The sequence below is a fragment of the Nerophis lumbriciformis genome, linkage group LG01, assembly GCF_033978685.3.
Source record: "Nerophis lumbriciformis linkage group LG01, RoL_Nlum_v2.1, whole genome shotgun sequence".
Taxonomy (NCBI): Eukaryota; Metazoa; Chordata; class Actinopteri; order Syngnathiformes; family Syngnathidae; genus Nerophis; species Nerophis lumbriciformis.
Window position 1 is genome coordinate 26,246,176 of NC_084548.2, and position 20,789 is coordinate 26,266,964.

The 20,789-nt window shown below is 38.7% G+C and overlaps 1 protein-coding gene across 4 annotated transcripts in view; it reads right to left on the bottom strand.

Moving 5' to 3' along the window:
• The window catches only part of stradb (STE20 related adaptor beta), a 36,414-nt gene that overhangs the window by 2,299 nt on the left and 13,326 nt on the right, over window positions 1–20,789 (bottom strand). For 2 of the 4 annotated variants that reach the window (XM_061978160.1, XM_061978132.1), the window contains 5 exons: window positions 19,544–19,715; window positions 19,354–19,458; window positions 14,817–15,070; window positions 14,682–14,724; window positions 3,910–6,298 (listed from right to left, as the gene is read on the bottom strand). In XM_061978160.1, coding sequence (XP_061834144.1) covers window positions 6,137–6,298; window positions 14,682–14,724; window positions 14,817–15,070; window positions 19,354–19,458; window positions 19,544–19,715 — 736 coding nt within the window. In that variant the 3' untranslated portion in view covers window positions 3,910–6,136. Of the gene's footprint in view, window positions 1–3,909; window positions 6,299–14,681; window positions 14,725–14,816; window positions 15,071–19,353; window positions 19,459–19,543; window positions 19,716–20,789 lie in introns of those variants that run through there. The other 2 variants (XM_061978142.1, XM_061978151.1) reach the window with 2 other exon arrangements.

The window sequence follows — 20,789 nt, forward strand, 5'->3', positions numbered from 1 at the left end:
TCGACCGGTAAATCGAGAGCTTTGCCTTCCGGCTCAGCTCCTTCTTCACCACAACGGATCGATACAGCGTCCGCATTACTGAAGACGCCGCACCGATCCGCCTGTCTATATATATATATATATATATATATATATATATATATATATATTAGGGGTGTCCGATAATGGCTTTTTTGCCGATATCCGATATTCGGATATTGTCCAACTCTTAATTACCAATACCGATATCAACCAATACCGATATATACAGTCGTGGAATTAACACATTATTATGCCTAATTTGGACAACCAGGTATGGTGAAGATAAGGTTCTTTTAAAAAAAATTAATATAATAAAATAAGATAAATAAATAAATTTAAAAAAAAATTCTTGAATAATAAAGAAAGTAAAACAATATAAAAACAGTTACATAGAAACTAGTAATTAACGAAAATTATTAAAATTAACTGTTAAAGGTTAGTACTATTAGTGGACCAGCAGCAGGCACAATCATGTGTGCTTACGGACTGTATCCCTTGCAGACTGTATTGATATATAATGTAGGAACCAGAATATTAATAACAGAAAGAAACAACCCTTTTGTGTGAATGAGTGTAAATGGGGGAGGGAGGTGTTTTGGGTTGGTGCACTAATTGTAAGTGTATCTTGTGTTTTTTATGTTGATTTAATACAAAAAAAATTAAAAATAATGATAAAAAAACGATACCGATAATAAAAAAACGATCATTTCCGATATTACAGTTTAAAGCATTTATCGGCAGGCCGATATTATCGGACATCTGTAATATATATATATATATATATGTGTGTGTGTGTGTGTGTGTGTGTGTACAAGACCAAAAACCAGTGAAGTTGTCACGTTGTGTAAATGGTAAATAAAAACAGAATACAATGATTTGCAAATCCTTTTCAACTTGTATTCAATTGAACAGTCTGCAAAGAAGACAAGATACTTAACGTTCAAACTGAAAAGCTTTGTTGTTTTTTGCAAATATTAGCTCATTTGGAATTTGATGCCTGCAACATGTTTCAAAAAAGCTGGCACAAGTGGCAAAAAAGACTGAGAAAGTAGAGGAATGCTCATCAAACACTTATTTGGAACATCCCACGGGTGAACAGGCTAATTGGGAACAGGTGGGTGCCATGATTGGGTATAAAAGCAGCTTCCATGAAATGCTCAGTCATTCACAAATAAGGATGGGGCGAGGGTCACCACTTTGTGAACAAATGAGTGAGCAAATTGTCGAACAATATAAGAACAATATTTCTCAACCAGCTATTGCAAGGAATTTAGGGATTTCACCATCTACGGTCTGTAATATCATCAAAAAGTATCATCAATGCTGTAGAGTCTAGTCAAACAGGACGCCTTTACAGCATGCAGAGCCTCGAGGAACTCCAGATAAATCTCTTCATCCACCTCTAGGGCCCTGCCACCGAGAAGCTTCTTAACTACCATGGCAACCTCAGCCCCAGAGATAGGATAGCCTACCATAGAGGTACTGATTTCTCATAGGACATAAGACATATGTCTTATATATGTGGGATTGAGGAGGCCTTCAAAGTATTATTTTCACTGATTAAACATCCCAAGTTCAGCTGCACACCATCCTCACCATACACAATGTTGACAGAGCACCGCTTCCCTTTGCTGAGACGGCGGATGGTCGTCCCAAATCTCTTTGAAGCCATCCGCCATGTCATAACATACTTAACGTTTTTCTTGACAATCAAACTTGTCAAATAGCGATCATGAGGAGGTGAGCTGGGAGGTGCTTGTCGAAAGCAACTGAGAAACTTTTAAGCCTGTGAGTAAAGTGAACTCTAAAAACAAAGTACCGTAACCAAGCTTCCTAAAGAATGACAAGCACAGGGACTTCTTATACAACATAAGACCACAAATTGTTTAGTTTTATATGAAACTCATTGATTCTCTTCTTAATCATCCTTTTCATGAACAACCTTGATCAACATTGTATACAGTACAAGAAGTTAAGGTTTGCAATAAAAATCAGTGCCTCATCAATCATTAATTAACCTTACCGCCTAAAAGAGATGCCGTCTTCAAACGCTCACATTCAACGCTACCGCTGGCTGAGAGTGAGACAACCCTTTATTACTGTAATTCTTACATATATTGATTTATATATGCATTTTTTAAAAGGCCAAAAGTGCTTGCCTTCAAATTCTTCCTTCCCGTTACGTCTGTCATATTTAATTTATTACAATCAGGATGTCACACTGAATATAATAAGGATACGACACAACAAAACTAAAATACTTTGCATATTGTTTTTAATAGTTGGTAATATATTCAAAAATCACAGTGTACAGAATCACAGTAACACAAACTGAATGTTGCTTAATTTCTCTCTCAACACGTTTCTTCTTTGGCTGCTCATCAGGTAGGAAACTTCTCTAATGTAAACGTCAAATACAACACAGACGTCACTCACGTTGAGTAGGATCCCCATTTTTGTAAATGTATGTCACAACATTAGACGGCACAGATTCCATGCAACTTAGCCCTAAAGTTAAAGTTAAAGTTAAAGTACCAATGATTGTCACACACACACACTAGGTGTGGCGAGATTATTCTCTGCATTTGACCCATCACCCTTGATCACCCCCTGGGAGGTGAGGGGAGCAGTGGGCAGCAGCGGTGGCCGCGCCCGGGACTCATTTTGGTGATTTAACCCCCAATTCCAACCCAAGCAGGGAGGTAATGGGTCCCATTTTTATAGTCTTTGGTATGACTCGGCCGGGATTTGAACTCACAACCTACCGATCTCAGGGCGGACACTCTAACCACTAGGCCACTGAGTAGGTACAGAGTATCCCTAAAGTCAGACACATATAGTAGGCACGGACGCATACAGTATACATTTATAAAAATGTTTAAAAAAAATATTGCATTAATTATATCGTAGTACATATAATTTTAGTTATATATTTTTAACGTGTATACTATAAATATGTTCTTAATTCTAATTTGTTAAATCTAAATATATTGTGTATATATAATAAATATGTATAGTATATATATGTATAGTATGTATGTATGTATATGTATATATATATATATATATATATATATATATATATATATATATATATATATATATACACACACACACAACATATATATATATATATATATATCCATCCATCCATTTTCTACCGCTTATTCCCTTTGGGCATATACACACACATATACAGATGCATGCACACACGTATACAATAGGGCTGTCAAACATTTAAAATATTTACATTTTGTTCATAGTTAACTCAAAATTAATCGCGATAATCGCAGAAAGATATAATTTTTCGTCAATAAGTGTAGCCGAGACATATAATAATAATTTCATGTCAAGTCGTCATTAAATGGCCCTGATATGTCAAAAGGCATTAATAAATCATGTTCTTTTCGAATACCTTTATAACTGATAACAGTAGTTCAGTCGGGATATGCTCATTTTAAAATTAGATTTACAGCCCCGAAATCTTATTGTTTTCATTACGATGCCCCGCCCTCCAGCGTTTGACCAATTAGAAAGTCCCTTCCAGGTTGCCAGTTACACACCACCACCTTCATCTGACTACTGCCACTGGTAAAGTTACTAAACATGTCAGACCTCAGTAAATATAAAAGTTGTTGTTACTATTCTCAACTTATTCATGACAAAGTCAGGAACAAAACGAGGATTTGTATCGGGGATGCCTTTGAAAGATGGAGATCATAAAAAAAATTATCGCTGTTAAAAGGAACTTATAGTTCTATTTATAATTTTGGCAGCCCTAATATATACTATATATATCTATATATATATATATATGTATATGTGTATATATATATATATATGTGTATATATATATATATATTTATTTATAAAACCATATACACACACACACCGCTCTCCCACACACGCTCTCTGCCATCTGCCTTGAACATGTACATATATACAGTATATATATATATATATATATATATATATATATACACACATGCATACATACATACATACATACTGTATATACAAACCCCAAAACCAGTGAAGTTGGCACGTTGTGTAAATCGTAAATAAAAACAGAATACAATGATTTGCTAATCCTTTTCAACTTATATTCCATTGAATAGACTGCAAAGACAAGATACTTAATGTTCAAACTGGAAAACTTATTTTTTGCAAATATTAGCTCATTTGGAATTTGATGCCCGCAGCAAAAAAAGCTGGCACAAGTGGCAAAAAAGACTGATAAAGTTGAGGAATGCTTATCAAACACTTATTTGGAAAATCCCACAGGTGAACAGGCTAATTAGGAACAGGTGGGTGCCATTATTGGGTATAAAAGCAGCTTCCATGAAATGCTCAGTCATTCACAAACAAGGATGGGGCGAGGGTCACCACTTTGTGAGCAAATGAGTGAGCAAACTGTCGAACAGTTTAAGAACAACATTTCTCAACCAGCTGTTGCAAGGAATTTAGGGATTTCACTATCTAAGGTCTGTAATATCATCAAAAGGTTCAGATAATCTGCAGAAATCACTGCATGTAACATTGAATGCCCGTGACCTTGGATCCCTCAGGCGGTACTGCATCAAAAACTGACATCAGTGTGTAAAGGATATCACCACATGGGCTCAGGAACACTTCAGAAAACCACTGTGTTGCTGCCATTAAATTCTAAGTTAATGATTATTTGCAAAAAAAAACCCTGACCCCAAAAGGGACAAGCGGTAGAAAGTGGATGGATGGATGGATGGATTTCCAAATCATTGTATTCTGTTTTTATTTACGATTTACACAACGTGACAACTTCATTGGTTTTGGGGTTTGTATATATTTTGAACACAAACAGCAGCAGCAGAAATTTCCCACGCAACACAAACAAAACAACAAGTATTTGTGTTCATGACTATTGTTGTCATCCAAGTGACTTATTGCTGCGTAAATTATTCAATATACAAATAAGTATTTGAACCACTGCTTAATAAGCAAGTTTACCCTCTTATAAAAATATGAATAATACATCCTTTTTTATGGTTGCTTTACTTGAACAGAGGGACTATATAAACATTTAAATGAAAATAAAAGTTCTAAATTGCTTTTAGCTGTGGGAAATAAGTAACATAGTGACTAAGTTTGTGACCCCACAGAGTGGCTACGTGTCCATGAAAGACAAAAATAAGTCCTGTCCCTTTTATTCCTGATCTCAACTCATTATGTATAGAAAATACACCTGTCACACAAACACTCTTGCATTCAAACCCTACACCACCACGGGCATGACCAAAGAGCTGACCTCAGGGACAGGATTGTAGACCCGCACTAAACTGGGATGGACTACACGTTTTGACAATTAACACCTGAATGAGTCACACAAGGGGACAAGGAGAATGTGATGAGGTCACATGACAAGTGTTTGGCATCGAGTGGACTGGACGTCTTTGTTTGCAGAGAAATGTTGAATATGAATCCAACAACATTACTACCGTCAAACTTGAAGGTGCAAACAGTCTGTTTTGTAACGTTTCTCTCACCAAAATCCCTATAACTACAAGAAACAGCTGATTTGTCTACTGTTATGCACTAAACCCCCATTTGTATTAGAATCAAATACTTATTTTACTCAAATACTAATGTATTTATTAACTTTTTTTAATGTTATTTTCCTAATTCTCAGTTTCAACAATCGACCATAAAAATGATGTAATGTTCATATCTTTGTAGACTAGACACCTAAAATACTTTGTTTTATGTTCCTATAAGTCAGCAGAGTCATCATTGTTGTTCTAAATCTCGTTGTAACCCCCAGCACAATGACAATAAAGGTGAATCTGATTCTGACCAAACCAGTACAGATGCCCAGCAAGGTTGTTTACTGGAAAACTTCACTAAATTTGCCTTTTTTCACAAAGTCAAAACAAGGATCCCTACACAAATTCAATGGGTTCCTACCACTGCAAATATTATAAATTCATCATCATGAGATGATTACAGCATCTTCACAGTTACCTTGTAAATATATATCTAATAAAAACGTAAAAAATATCAAAATAATCTTAAAGGCTCAGGGTAATGATCACAATAAAATTACAGGAGTTCAAACCTTCAACGCTTTTTCCTGTTGGGTTCAGGAGAAATCCCATGCCACCTCAGCACAGACACCCGGGGATGCAGTTTGAACATGGCAGGGGGGAGACGGGGGACAGGACAAAGGCAGCCCCTCTGAGCTGGTGAGTGGCACCGCTGGGTACATCAGACTGAGGAAGGAGTCTCTGGTGTGCTTCTTCACCTGTCACAAACAGCTCAACTTAAAACTACAAGAAAAAAAAACATTTTTTAAATTCAGGAAAGTGGAACCTGTTAAACGATAGGGTGCTTTCAAATAGGTCACAGTACTAGATAGAAGGGTACTAAACAAATCCGGTCCAATAAATCAGTGTTTTTCAACGACTGTGCCGCGGCACACCAGCGTGCCGTGAGATACAGTCTGGTGTACCGTGGGAGATTATCTAGTTTCACCTATTTGGGTTAAAAATATTTTTTGCAAACCAGTAATTATAGTCTGCAAATGATGTGTTGTTGTTGAGTGTCGGTGCTGTCTAGAGCTCGGCAGAGTAACCGTGTAATACTTTTCCATATCAGTAGGTGGCAGCAGGTAGCTAATTGCATTGTAGATGTCGGAAACAGTGGGAGGCAGCGTGTAGGCAAAAAGGTATCTAATGCTTAAACCAAAAATAAACAAAAGGTGAGTGCCCCTAAGAAAAGGCATTGAAGCTTAGGGAAGGCTATGCAGTATAAAACTGAACTGGCTACAAAGTAAACAAAAACAGAATGCTGGACGACAGCAAAGACTTACTGTGGAGCAAAGACAGCATCCACAAAGTACATCCGAACATGACATGACAATCAGCAATGTCCCCACAAAGAAGGATGAAAACAACTTAAATAGTCTTGATTGCTAAAACAAAGTAGGTGCGGGAAATATCGCTCAAAGGAAGACATGAAACTGCTACAGGAAAATACCAAAAAAACAGAAAAAGTCACCAAAATAGGAGCGCAAGACAAGAACTAAAACACTACACACAGGAAAACACCAAAAAACTCAAAAAGTCACGGTGTGATGTGACAGGTGGTGAAAGTACACCTACTTTGAGACAAGAGCTACAGTGATGCATGCTTGGTTATGGTTTAAAGTCATATCCAACAATTGCGACGACGACTTTTTACTGTGAACTGAGTTTAGTTTTTTAATGATTTCTACTGGTGGTGTACCTGCGCATTTTTTCAACGCAAAAAATGTGCCTCGGCTCAAAAAAGGTTGAAAAACACTGCAATTAATAATGAATAAAAGTTCAACACATTCTAAACACAAAAGTACATATTTAACCACTTAAATTTTTTTTTTACCTTTTAGGGAAGCTGAACTTAGAGCAATCGTCACTGATTTGAAAGCAGTAGTTAATTAATTGAACATTCAAACATGTTTTCTTAATGCCCCACTGGTGAGAAAGTGGTGGACTAATGATATTTATTTAATAAAACCTCATTTTAATTTAAAAACGCACATGGAGGCAGCTGAAAATTACTTTTAAAAATTAGTATAATCTCCTTTTGATTTAAAATTATATTTGACATGTAAAGTAAAAGCAAATGCAAGATAAATAAAAACTTTTTTTTTATGTTGGAACAATTTGGCAACAGTGTGAATGTGAGTGTAAATGTTGTATGTCTATCTGTGTTGGCCCTGCGATGAGGTGGCGACTTGTCCAAGGTGTACATTGCCTTCCGACCCCGTAGGGGACAAGCGGTAGAAAAATGCTAGTTATTAGTACTTAAATCTGAGATATACTTATTTAAATAGCCAAATTAATCTGCCATTAAAATGTAATAATACAAATTTAATAAAAGGAATAGTAATGTATAGGAATATAGGGTTTCCCCGAAACTGCCAAGATGCCTGAGGCGGTGGGCGTGGTTATGGGCGTGGTCACCATTGCACCATTGAGTAATTCGCATAACTTGCAATGATGACATGATTTTCTTTAAAAATGTATACATAAATTTAAAACAAATCTGTTATTGTGAATCAGTATTAACACATTATTTTTTTTATCGCTTTGCCATATTTTCAATTGTTGCTGCTTTTTGTACAATGTACTTTGAGATTTCTTCAAGTGTTTCCAGACTTTTATTTTTTTTTTTAAACAAGTAGCAACAAATGTAGCATCTTCTTCTGGTGTTATTATAAAATGTACTCGTGTTTAGAGACTTAACTCTTAACTCTATGTCGCTGAGTTAGCTGCAGCAAGCATGATATGTCACTCTTGCTTGACGCAGTTGCTCTACTTGGACTTTCTCTTATTATTATTTGCACATTTTGTAGAAGGCTGTCCGCGGGTATATGTGTAATATATATATAAATATTACCTTCACATTGCAGACATGTTAACAACGCAGCAGACAGTCTCAATGATGTGCGTTTTGTTTACATCCGGCGCTACACATAATGTCATGGCTGTCTTGAGTTTCCAATAATTTCTACAACTCTTATTTTTTTGTGATAGAGTGATTGGAGCACATACTTGTTGGTCACAAAAAAAAAAGAAGTTTTTTTTGTTGATGAATTTGTTATGGGTCTACTGAAAATGTGACCAAATCTGGGTCAAAAATATACATACAGCAATGTTAATATTTGGTTACATGTCCCTTGGCAAGTTTCACTGCAAGGCGCTTTTGGTAGCCATCCACAAGCTTCTGGCAATCAATTGATACTGTAAAGACCAGTTAATGTTAGTTTTATTTTCGTGTGTTTTGGATTTGATGTCAGTTTTTCCCATGGTCACAAACACACCGTTCGTGCTTGTAAGGTGATTGGCGGAGAATGAGGAAGGGTTGTTGTGTGTCCGGGGAAGCGTGGACTCACGAGACGAAAGTGTTTGCACGGGAGGTGAAACCATTTTAATTGTGCTGTTTGTTTTCTTAAGATTGGTAATAAAAGTTTGAAATAGTGTCGGACTTTGTGATTTCTTCTGGGGGCGACAATATATTATATTACTTTAATTTGTTTTCAAGTAAAAAAAACAACAAAAAAACGTATTTTTAAGATGTGGCGGTAATCAAATTTGAATCCACATTCAAATACATTAAGGGAAACCCTGAAATATAATTCACACAGCACAGTGTTATGGTTTGAAAAAGCTCACGTCCAAACGCATGAACCTTATGGTTTGACAGGTTTAGACGAATATCCAATATTGTAACATTTATAAGTCAGAAAAGAGGAATATTATCATACGTTTCCTTAGCTAAGATAAAGCTATTTGGTAACGGCAGAAGAGAAAGTCCAACACAATTATAAATAGACGGAGTGGACATTGTAAGAGTAAAATAAACCACATTTTAGATGTAATAATAAATGATGGTGGATAAATAAAGTTTGTCTAAGTTTAAAAGCACAGGCATTGTACGCGCAATGATAACAAACTACATCGCAGGCAGCCACCAGTTGACATACTTCACACAGAAGGCATCATTTTCACTATGATTGTTGGTCCAAAGGGAATTAAGATTATGGCAAAATGAGGGTAATAAGTAGTTTTTTTCGGTCGTTCTGAGTTATTTTTCTTAAGTTTCTTGCGGCGTAGGGTGCGTGTTATAGAGCCCGCTGGTCACTAAACACTGCATGAATGTAAATATTTGCATGTACGAAAACATGTGCAAACTTGATAGCACACGTAAAGTTAATCAACTGAAGTCGTGCAAAGTGTATTGCGTCTCTTAAGTGAGCAGAATAAGGCGTGTTATTTATTTTGCATCCCTGTCTTCATTAATATGCAAAATAAATGCTACTCCTCAAAATGCCCACAATACTGGGAGGAGAAGATGCAAATTAATATACAGTAATTACTTAACACGCGCAATGAGATTTATCAACATATATCACTGTTTTGTGAGCACTATTTTGCATTTTTTTTAGTAACTGTGCAAACTGACAGTTCCACATACGGCTGCAGGATCAGTGCTTGTGCTGCACAGACAGACGATGGACAGACGAGAATCCTTTGTCCTAAGTGTGTGTATATTTTGATGGTCATAAATTAAAAATATTAGACATATTGTCTATTCAGCAACATAATTGTGTCATTTTATAGCTGCTAGAGGATTTAAGAGGTTGATTAAAAATTAAATTGATGCATATGGTATTATTTTTAATGATTGTTTTTTCCCCACATTGAATATATATGATCAAAATATTGCTTATATGAAAAACCTATTCTTGAAATATGCATTTTTGTGTATTGCGCAGAGTAAATGCAGCCTCTCTCGCATGCACCTTCAGTAGTAAAGAAAAGAAAAGAAAAAAATGTAGATGCACTGCATGACTGCTTTTAAAATGCCCATAAAAAGTTGTAAATCCTGCATGTTTGAAAATATAGCATAATGCCACAGGAAGGTAGGAGCAAGATAACATGAATGTGCAGTAAATGAGAGAGTCTCCGCGGTGATGCCCATATAGTACACGCACAATCCTCATTTAAATAAGGCAGTCTGCACCACCTAATTGCAAATGCAGTGTTAGTAAATCAAACGCACACCACGCCCACTATTAGTACACGCTATTTTTTAGATTGCTCACGCTGTTTAGTGCATGGTATTTGAATCTAAGTATAACAGGCCCATACTGTAGCTAACAAACAAATTATATGAAGAAGGCAATGAAAACGAAAAAAGTGCTGCAGCATGATGGAGCAGCATGTACACCTGATTCCCCCTTCACATTTCTGACTACCCCCTCATATATGCCTGCCTAGAACCGGCCCTGATGTGCATGCATGAACAGCTGTTGTTTACTTAACTGACCGTTAAGTAAACAACAAGCTAAAGATGATAAATACTAGGAGAACTTGTCTATATTGTGTGTTATAAGACTAGATTAGGGAAAAACTTAAATGCTGCACTCTAATCTAATCTTATAACACACAGTACATGTTTAATTTATACTGCTAGGATGCCATCAGCAGGCGAGTCATATCGATCGTGACATCTATACAACTGTAAGTTAAAGATAATTATACCGTATTACTTCTTTACAAAAAGTAATTTTCTCTGCCTCAAGGAATGGTTTATTTAAAGGTAGATCTAAAGGCAGGGCAACTTTTAATGTGGTCCAAAGCGCTTACGTCAAATGCGCAGCAAAAACAGGAAGTGGATCCAGTATTTCCCATTTATTTATTATCTATTTATGGCGGACATCCATCCATCCATTTTCTACCACTTATTCCCTTCGTGGTCGCAGCTGGCGCCGGAGCCTATCTCAGCTACAAGCGGACATTTGTTAACAAATAAAAGGCTCCATGCAGTCCCCGCCAAAAGACTATGGCTAAAACTGAATTAAAAACGGCAGTCAAAATTAACACTGCATCGGAGTGGCAACCACAGTATTATTCCCATCTCGGTTTGTGGATCATACATTTCAGCCAACCCAACCAACCAACGAATGGCCAATTACAATTGGTGGGGGCGGGTCACTGAGTCATACTCATATGAGATCATACTGCTGTTTAGTGATGTGCCAAACCACTGATTTTTCTTTCCGATTTGATACCTAGTAAAATTCAGGCTGGTATCAGTGATACCAATCCGATACCGGTACTTTGTGCAAATATACCTAAAATTCAAAGAGTATTGTATTTCAAGCGTTGCTCCTATTGGGGAATAATCTTCAAATGATATCAAATCAAAGGGAAAAACAAATAATTGCGTTATTCTGCACTGAATGTGGTGTCTCCAAATAATGTGTACTGTGTAAAAAAATCTGGATGACTTTGTACCAAACAGAGTTCAGTACCAAAAAAATAGATTAGCAATACACGTACTATTACACCTAGGGCTGGGCGATTATATGATTCTAATCGCTGATCATATTTAATTTCAGTTCAATCACAGTGATCAGCTGTTTGCATATTACCTCGATCAAACATGGCGGAAATGTCTCGTACAGTAGTACAGTAGTTTTTCCTATGGTTCACAATTATTAAATTTTTTTTTTTTTTTAATGCACTCTAACTTGTAAATAAACGTAAATAAATTCCACTTACTGCGCAGCCAATGGGAGGTCCTCAATTTCACCCATAAAATCTAATAAATAACCATTCAAAAATCGCAAACAATACTCCATTTACATTATGTGATTTGGAATATTAACCAAGTGTTAGTGATATTATTATAAACGCTAACGCAGACAAACTGTTTATAGCTGTGCGGTGATCACAAACCTGTGTATAAAATTCAACATGATCGACTGGCGAGGTGTTTCCTCGCTTCCTTGCTCCCTGGGAGTTTATTGTAGATCATAAATCTTGCATCTCACCTGGACAGACGAAGTCTGAGGACGTATTCTGACGAGTTGGTACACTTTGACAGCCATTTAGGACTCAGAAATGGCAAAAACTACACGAAAAGACGCTTGTTAGGGGCGGTATGGCGTAGTGGGTAGAGCGGCCGTGCCAGAAACCTGAGGGTTGCGGGTTCGCTCCCCGCCTCTTGACATCCAAATCGCTGCCGTTGTGTCCTTGGGCAGGACACTTTACCCTTGCCCCCGGTGCCGCTCACACTGGTGAATGAATGATAGGTGGTGGTCGGAGGGGCCATAGGCGCAAACTGGCAGCCTCGCTTCCGTCAGTCTACCCCAGGGCAGCTGTGGCTACAAATGTAGCTTATCACCAGGTGTGAATGAATGATGGGTTCCCACTTCTCTGTGAGCGCTTTGAGTATCTAATAATAGAAAAGTGCGATATAAAATCTAATCCATTATTATTATTATTGTTTCCCCTGACCCTCCACCACGTTTCTTTGTGAGGATTATGGTCATTCTTCATCTAAATGGGAATATATGAACGTCCAAGCAGTCAGCATCCTATTGACAGCAGACCTTGCACAGTAAATGATGTCTCATAAAGTCTGCAGTGAGCAGTAATCAGTTAGGAATAAAAAAAAGCAAATGTAATGCGTTTTTTAAATTAATGATATTAATGATATGCTTAAAATGATCAAAATAAGTAAATATTAAATGTTATTATAAATGTGCCCGTTACATTACATATATACTTACATCATGTACATAAAACCTCAATGGAGGTGTTTGGATGTTTTTTTTAAGGGCTTTATAGGTGGAATTGCGCGGCTCCCATTGGCTCTATTGTAAAAGGACTTGTGATCGCATTCATTTAATATTTCGAATGCAAAAAAATAAACATCCATGGTCATGGATGTTTATTTCACATAATGATTGTGAACAATAGGCAAAATTCCCCAAAAAGTGCAGTTCCCCTTTAACACTAGGGATGCACCGGTGCTTGGGATAATCCTGCACGGAACAATAAGCCTTTATTGACCGTGAGCCTGTGTGTGTCTATGAATGCGCTTGTGTACGTGTGTGCGTGTGACCATCCCTGTCCTGCGTCATGAATGTCAAGCTCCTTGTGACATAATTAATGTCCGATCAGCGTTGTGCTTCTTCCCCCTTACACAGCTGGAAGTGGAGTCCAGAAGAATAAAACAAATATGGCTAACACTAGCATTGAGAAGGAGCAACCCACTGTGGTGTGCAGTAATCCTGCCCTCAATGCGGACTCGCAGGCATGCACAGAATGTCTTTGTGACTGAACTACTGGACACGCCTACTAAAATAATCAGCAAAAAAAATATGTTTGTATCTAAATATTTTAGAATCACAGTATGGGATTGGTCTAAATTTAACTCTTCTGATTTAACATGCACTAAAAAACTGCAGACACTTTTTGCTTAAATAATTTTTGAGTTTGTAGATAAAAACATTTTGTTTGTAAAATAATCATTCAAATGTTTTATGTTAAATTCAAACTGCACTTTAATGTATTTTAATTAATTATAAACTACAGTACGAGCTTTAAAAAACTCTACAATCTGGGTCACTGCTTGCCATTTTCCAAACCACTGGTGAGAAGCAAGTAATCAAAGAATAAAAATAATAATTCACATTTAAAAGTTTTTTTTTAATAAATGTGAATGAAGTTTGTGATGACAAGCAAAATAACTAACATAAATAACATAAATTTGAGAAGGAAAAAAACCTGTTCTCTTTACCCACGCAAAACATACCGAAAAGGAAGCAAAACCATGGCCCTAATACCATACCGGATCGTAGAAAGGGTTACATGTAATGTTGCACCTCTAGTAAACACAATCATAGATATGAACAAAATGACAGTTGTCAGCTCTTACCATCTTTTACCTTGACAAAGCATGGCGGAAATGTCTGTTAGAAGATAATGCGGAAGTAAACAAAGGGGATTCCACGGTACTCGGTACAATCCTGCACGGGACAATTTGCCTTTAATAAAAAAATCAATTGTGATATTTATTGAGATCGGATGATATGAAAATATAAATCGTGATAATTTTTTTTGCCTCTCCGCCCAGCTCCAATTACACACCTAATTACAATTATACTGCGTTTGCTATATGCTTTGAGTTCTTTTGAACAAAGTCCAATTCAAACATGAGTACATAATTTGGAGGATTTAAAAAAAGAGTTGGAAGTATTGCTTTTTACTGCTTAATTGCAGCAATACATGCTGAGAAAGACACTGCAGGATGGTAAAGCAAGCTCAGCACTTTAAATACAGACTGACCTGCTTGAAAAAGGCGTGGGTCAACAAAGCAGAGGCTGACGGTCTGCAAAGAGAAAAAAATTAGGTGAATCTGTGTTGGTAACATATGAGAGAAGAGAACAGATGTCTTGTCCACTGTCAGTGAAAGAGGAAAACCTGCGGTCAGGCTGCTGCTGTAGACACAGTTGCACCAAACTGTGCAGAGTGGCCGAGTGGTTCTTGGGCGCGGGGCTCTGTAGGACGTCTGTGGCAAGCGGCGGTGCACTGGTGCTATGCGTGGCGCTCCCGGTAGCAGAGCTCTCTCCCATGCCGGAGTCCAGCCCTGACCGGGACACCTTCAGTTTGCTGAGTGGAAAGGGCGCCGTGTCTGGCAGGCAGGGGTGTAAGCCACGTAGCTTGAGAAGCAGCGTCTAAACCCGACACATTAGGGCTCAAGTTAGAATGTTACCGACTATTAAATCTTTTTCAAAATGATTCCTGACATTTGCTCGTCTCCAACTCTTGGCTTGTTTTCCAAATTTTTTGGTTGACTTGTCTTCTGTTTTCCTCATCACAGTTTTTTTAGCTTTAGCTTTTTTAGTGTTTATTAATATTGAGCAATTACTATAGCAACACAACCCAGCAGCCCCCAGCATCCTTCTCTTTTAAAAGGTTAAGCTTCCCTTACTAGTACTCCCCATCACATGCTTCACTCTTAGCAAATTTGTAATTATCTTTGGATTTGATTGCTTTTCCTACACAGGGACATGTCTCCCGGTCTATGCTGCATCATTGCCTCTCATCGAGAGGCAATGATGAGAGATATAGCAGATTAGTCTCGCTTAACAAGTGGCTGGCTAGCTTCTGTAGACAACAGGGACTAACGTTTATTGATAATTGGCCCTCTTTCTGGGGCAAACCAGGCTTGCTGATGAGGGACGGCCTTCACCCTAACCAGGAAGGCGCCATCATCCTGTCTAAAAACATAGACTACTGTTTAAGTCACATTTGACTAACTACACTAGGGCAAGCCCGGTCACAGGCAATTACAGAGCCTGCTAGTCCGGGTGAGGAGTCAGTTAAGCTAGAACTAGCCAGCGCCAGGCTGGATAATTCCTGTACGCATAGCAATTTTCTTAGAATAACACACAACTCACATAATGTGTTTTCTGCTGTGAATGTGTCAGGGGTAGATATGCATTCTACTGAGGTGGCAAATCATGATGCGTTCAGTCGATCGCTGCATCAAGCAAACAATCTGAAAATTCCCGTCGTATCAATTCCTAGATATGGTCGAAACTATTTAAAGTGCACTACGTATAATAAACGCAACATTATTAATATTTCTACTACGGATAATTTAAACAAAAACTCGTCAAAACAGCCCAATACTTATAATATGGGCTTTTTAAACATAAGATCATTGTCTCCCAAAACGTTATTAGTTAATGAGGTCATTAGAGACAACAATCTTAACGTCATTGGTCTTAGCGAAACCTGGCTCAAACCAGACGAATTTTTTGCGCTAAATGAGGCATCTCCTCCTAACTATACGAATGCGCATATTGCCCGTCCCCTTAAAAGGGGTGGGGGGGTCGCACTAATATACAATGAAAACTTTAACCTTACCCCTAACCTAAATAATAAATACAAATCGTTTGAAGTGCTTACTATGAGGTCTGTCGCACCACTGCCTCTCGATATGGCTGTTATCTACCGCCCCCCAGGGCCCTACTCGGACTTTATTAATGAATTCTCAGAGTTCGTTGCTGATCTAGTGACGCACGCAGACAATATAATCATAATGGGGGACTTTAATATCCATATGAATACCCCATCGGACCCTCAGTGCGTGGCGCTCCAGACTATAATTGATAGCTGTGGTCTTACACAAATAATAAATGAACCTACGCATCGCAACGGCAATACGATAGATCTAGTGCTGGTCAGGGGTGTCACCACCTCCAAAGTTATGGTACTCCCGTATACTAAAGTAATGTCCGATCATTACCTTATAAAATGCGAAGTTCTGACTCATTGTCAACAAACTAATAATAATAATAACTGCTATAGCAGCCGCAACATTAATGCTGCCACAACGATGACTCTTGCTGACCTACTGCCTTCGGTAATGGCACCATTCCCAAATTATGTCGGCTCTATTGATAACCTCACTAACAACTTTGACAATGCCCTGCGCAAAACCATTGATAGTATAGCACCGCTAAAACAAAAAAGGGCCCCTAAAAGGCGCACCCCATGGTTTACAGAAGAAACCAGAGCTCATAAATTATCATGTAGAAAGTTGGAACGCAAATGGCGCGCGACCAAGCTTGAGGTTTTCCATCAAGCATGGAGTGATAGTTTAATATCGTATAAACGCATGCTTACCTTAGCTAAAGCTAAATATTACTCAAATCTCATCCGCCTCAACAAAAACGACCCTAAATTTTTGTTTAGTACAGTAGCATCCCTAACCCAACAAGGGACTCCTCCCAATAGCTCCACCCACTCGGCAGATGACTTTATGAATTTCTTTAATAAGAAAATTGAACTCATTAGAAAGGAGATTAAAGACAACGCATCCCAGCTACAACTGGGTTCTATGAACACAGTTACAACTGTATCTACGACGGATACTGCAATACAAAATAGTCTCTCTTTTTTTGATGAAATAACATTAGAGGAACTATTACAGCGTGTAAGTGGGATAAAACAAACAACATGTTTACTCGACCCACTTCCTGGGAAACTTATCAAGGAGCTTTTTGTATTATTAGGTCCATCAGTGCTAAATATTATAAACTTATCACTTTCCTCTGGCACTGTTCCCCTAGCATTCAAGAAAGCGGTTATTCATCCTCTACTCAAAAGACCTAACCTTGATCCTGACCTCATGGTAAACTACCGACCGGTGTCCCACCTTCCCTTTATTTCGAAAATCCTCGAAAAAATTGTCGCACAGCAGCTAAATGAACACTTAGTGTCTAACAATCTCTGTGAACCTTTTCAATCCGGTTTCAGGGCAAATCACTCTACGGAGACAGCCCTCGCAAAAATGACTAATGATCTACTGCTAACGATGGATTCTGATGCGTCATCTATGTTGCTGCTTCTTGATCTTAGCGCTGCTTTCGATACCGTCGATCATAATATTTTATTAGAGCGTATCAAAACACGTATTGGTATGTCAGACTTAGCTTTGTCGTGGTTTAACTCTTATCTTACTGACAGGATGCAATGCGTCTCCCATAATAATGTGACCTCGGACTATGTTAAGGTAACGTGCGGAGTTCCTCAGGGTTCGGTTCTTGGCCCTGCACTCTGTAGTATTTACATGCTGCCGCTAGGCGACATCATACGCAAATACGGTGTTAGCTTTCATTGTTATGCTGATGACACCCAACTCTACATGCCCCTGAAGCTGACCAACACGCCGGATTGTAGTCAGCTGGAGGCGTGTCTTAATGAAATTAAACAATGGATGTCCGCTAACTTCTTGCAACTCAACGCCAAGAAAACGGAAATGCTGATTATCGGTCCTGCTAAACACCGACATTTATTTAATAATACCACCTTAACATTTGACAACCAAACAATTACACAAGGCGAATCAGTAAAGAATCTGGGTATTATCTTCGACCCAACTCTCTCGTTTGAATCACACATTAAGAGTGTTACTAAAACGGCCTTCTTTCATCTCCGTAATATCGCTAAAATCCGTTCTATTTTATCCACTAGCGACGCTGAGATCATTATTCATGCGTTCGTTACGTCTCGTCTCGACTACTGTAACGTATTATTTTCGGGTCTCCCTATGTCTAGCATTAAAAAATTACAGTTGGTACAAAATGCGGCTGCTAGACTTTTGATTACGCCTATACTGGCTCACCTGCACTGGCTTCCTGTGCACTTAAGATGTGACTTTAAGGTTTTACTACTTACGTATAAAATACTACACGGTCTAGCTCCGTCCTATCTTGTCGATTGCATTGTACCATATGTCCCGGCAAGAAATCTGCGTTCAAAGAACTCCGGCTTATTAGTGATTCCCAGAGCCCAAAAAAAGTCTGCGGGCTATAGAGCGTTTTCTATTCGGGCTCCAGTACTATGGAATGCCCTCCCGGTAACAATTAGAGATGCTACCTCAGTAGAAGCATTTAAGTCCCATCTTAAAACTCATTTGTATACTCTAGCCTTTAAATAGCCCCCCTGTTAGACCAGTTGATCTGCCGTTTCTTTTCTTTTCTCCTCTGCTCCCCTTTTCCTTGAGGGGGGGGGCACAGGTCCGGTGGCCATGGATGAAGTGCTGGCTGTCCAGAGTCGTGACCCGGGGTGGACCGCTCGCCTGTGCATCGGCTGGGAACATCTCTGCGCTGCTGACCCGTCTCCGCTCGGGATGGTGTCCTGCTGGCCCCACTATGGACTGGACTCTTACTATTATGTTGGATCCACTATGGACTGGACTCTCACAATATTATGTCAGACCCACTCGACATCCATTGCTTTCGGTCTTCCCTAGAAGGGGGGTTACCCACCTCTCCAAGGTTTCTCATAGTCATTCACATCGACGTCCCACTGGGGTGAGTTTTTCCTTGCCCGTATGTGGGCTTTGTACCGAGGATGTCGTTGTGGCTTGTGCAGCCCTTTGAGACACTTGTGATTTAGGGCTATATAAATAAAGATTTATTGATTGATTGATTGATATCATTACCTGAGTAGGGACCATGTCCTGAAAAGGCACCCTTCCGCTCACTAATTCACAGGCGGCAATACCCAAACTGTAGATATCGGACTTCACTCCGTAACCACGAAGGTCCTGCCGAGTGAGAAAGAATGCACAGTAATTATAGAACGTTCCGCCAAAAGAGGTCGTCCTTTCACTTGGAACAGCAAAAACTGACCTGTTGCAGTAGTTCAGGGCTGAGCCAAGGCAGCAGGGCAGGGCTGTGATGAGGCATGTCGAACACCACCCTCATCCGCTTCCCATCACGCATCATACTGTAAACACCGTGGAGCCCTGACAGGTAGACACGCCCCTCTTCTGACAGCAGGATATGACTGGCTTTTACACCCCTGATGTAGCAACAATCATACAATTATACCAGCTCTACTAATAATAATAATAACTGGGATTTATATAGCGCTTTTCTAAGTACCCAAAGTCGCTTTACATGTAGAACCCATCATTCATTCACACCTGGTGGTGGTAAGCTACTTTCATAGCCACAGCTGCCCTGGGGTAGACTGACGGAAGCGTGGCTGCAATTTGCGCCAACGGCCCCTCCGACCACCACCTATCATTCATCATTCAATTCACCGGTGTGAGTGGCACCGGGGGCAAAGGGTGAAGTGTCCCGCCCAAGGACACAACGGCAGCGATTTTTGGATGGTAAGAGGCGGGGAGCGAACCTGCAACCCTCAGGTTTCTGGCACGGTTGCTCTACCCACTACGCCATGCCGCCCCGCTAGACAGATAAGGCTACATAAGTTATGTAGCACAATATAAAATGAAAAAATACATTTCTATCTGGTAGGCATGTTCGGTATACCAAACTAACATAATACTAACAATTTAGTACTGACACTGTACTAAAAAGTACTTTTTTTCATGCAAATAATGTTTGTGCTGTGGTAAATGGTGGCAGAATGAGCAACTTTACCCGTTGATAAAAAGGGTGCACGAAGCGCAATATAGAAGTATTTTGGCTGTCGACAATTGGCAAAACAAGCATTCAAACCTGCCCAATGACATTAAAAATTTAAAAACGTGGTTGACCAGATCCCATGTTATGCACATTGACATAGATATGTAGATATTAAAATTCGATGATTTGGTAAAATTGCAAACAGCTAAAATTACGTACAAAGCAAACTATAACCTGCTACCAAAGAATGTACAACAATTCATCTCAACTAAAGAGGAGAAATATAACCTTAGAGGAAAATCTAATTTAAAACATTTGTATGCACGTACAACACTTAGAACGTTTAGTATATCAGTATGTGAAATTAAATTATGGAATGGATTAAGAAAATAAGTTAAACATTGTACTGATATGATCCAGTTTATGAGGTTGTTCAAATTAATAGTGCTTACAAAGTACAAAGAAGACGAATTATGAGAAACACTTCCAACCTTATTGAAAA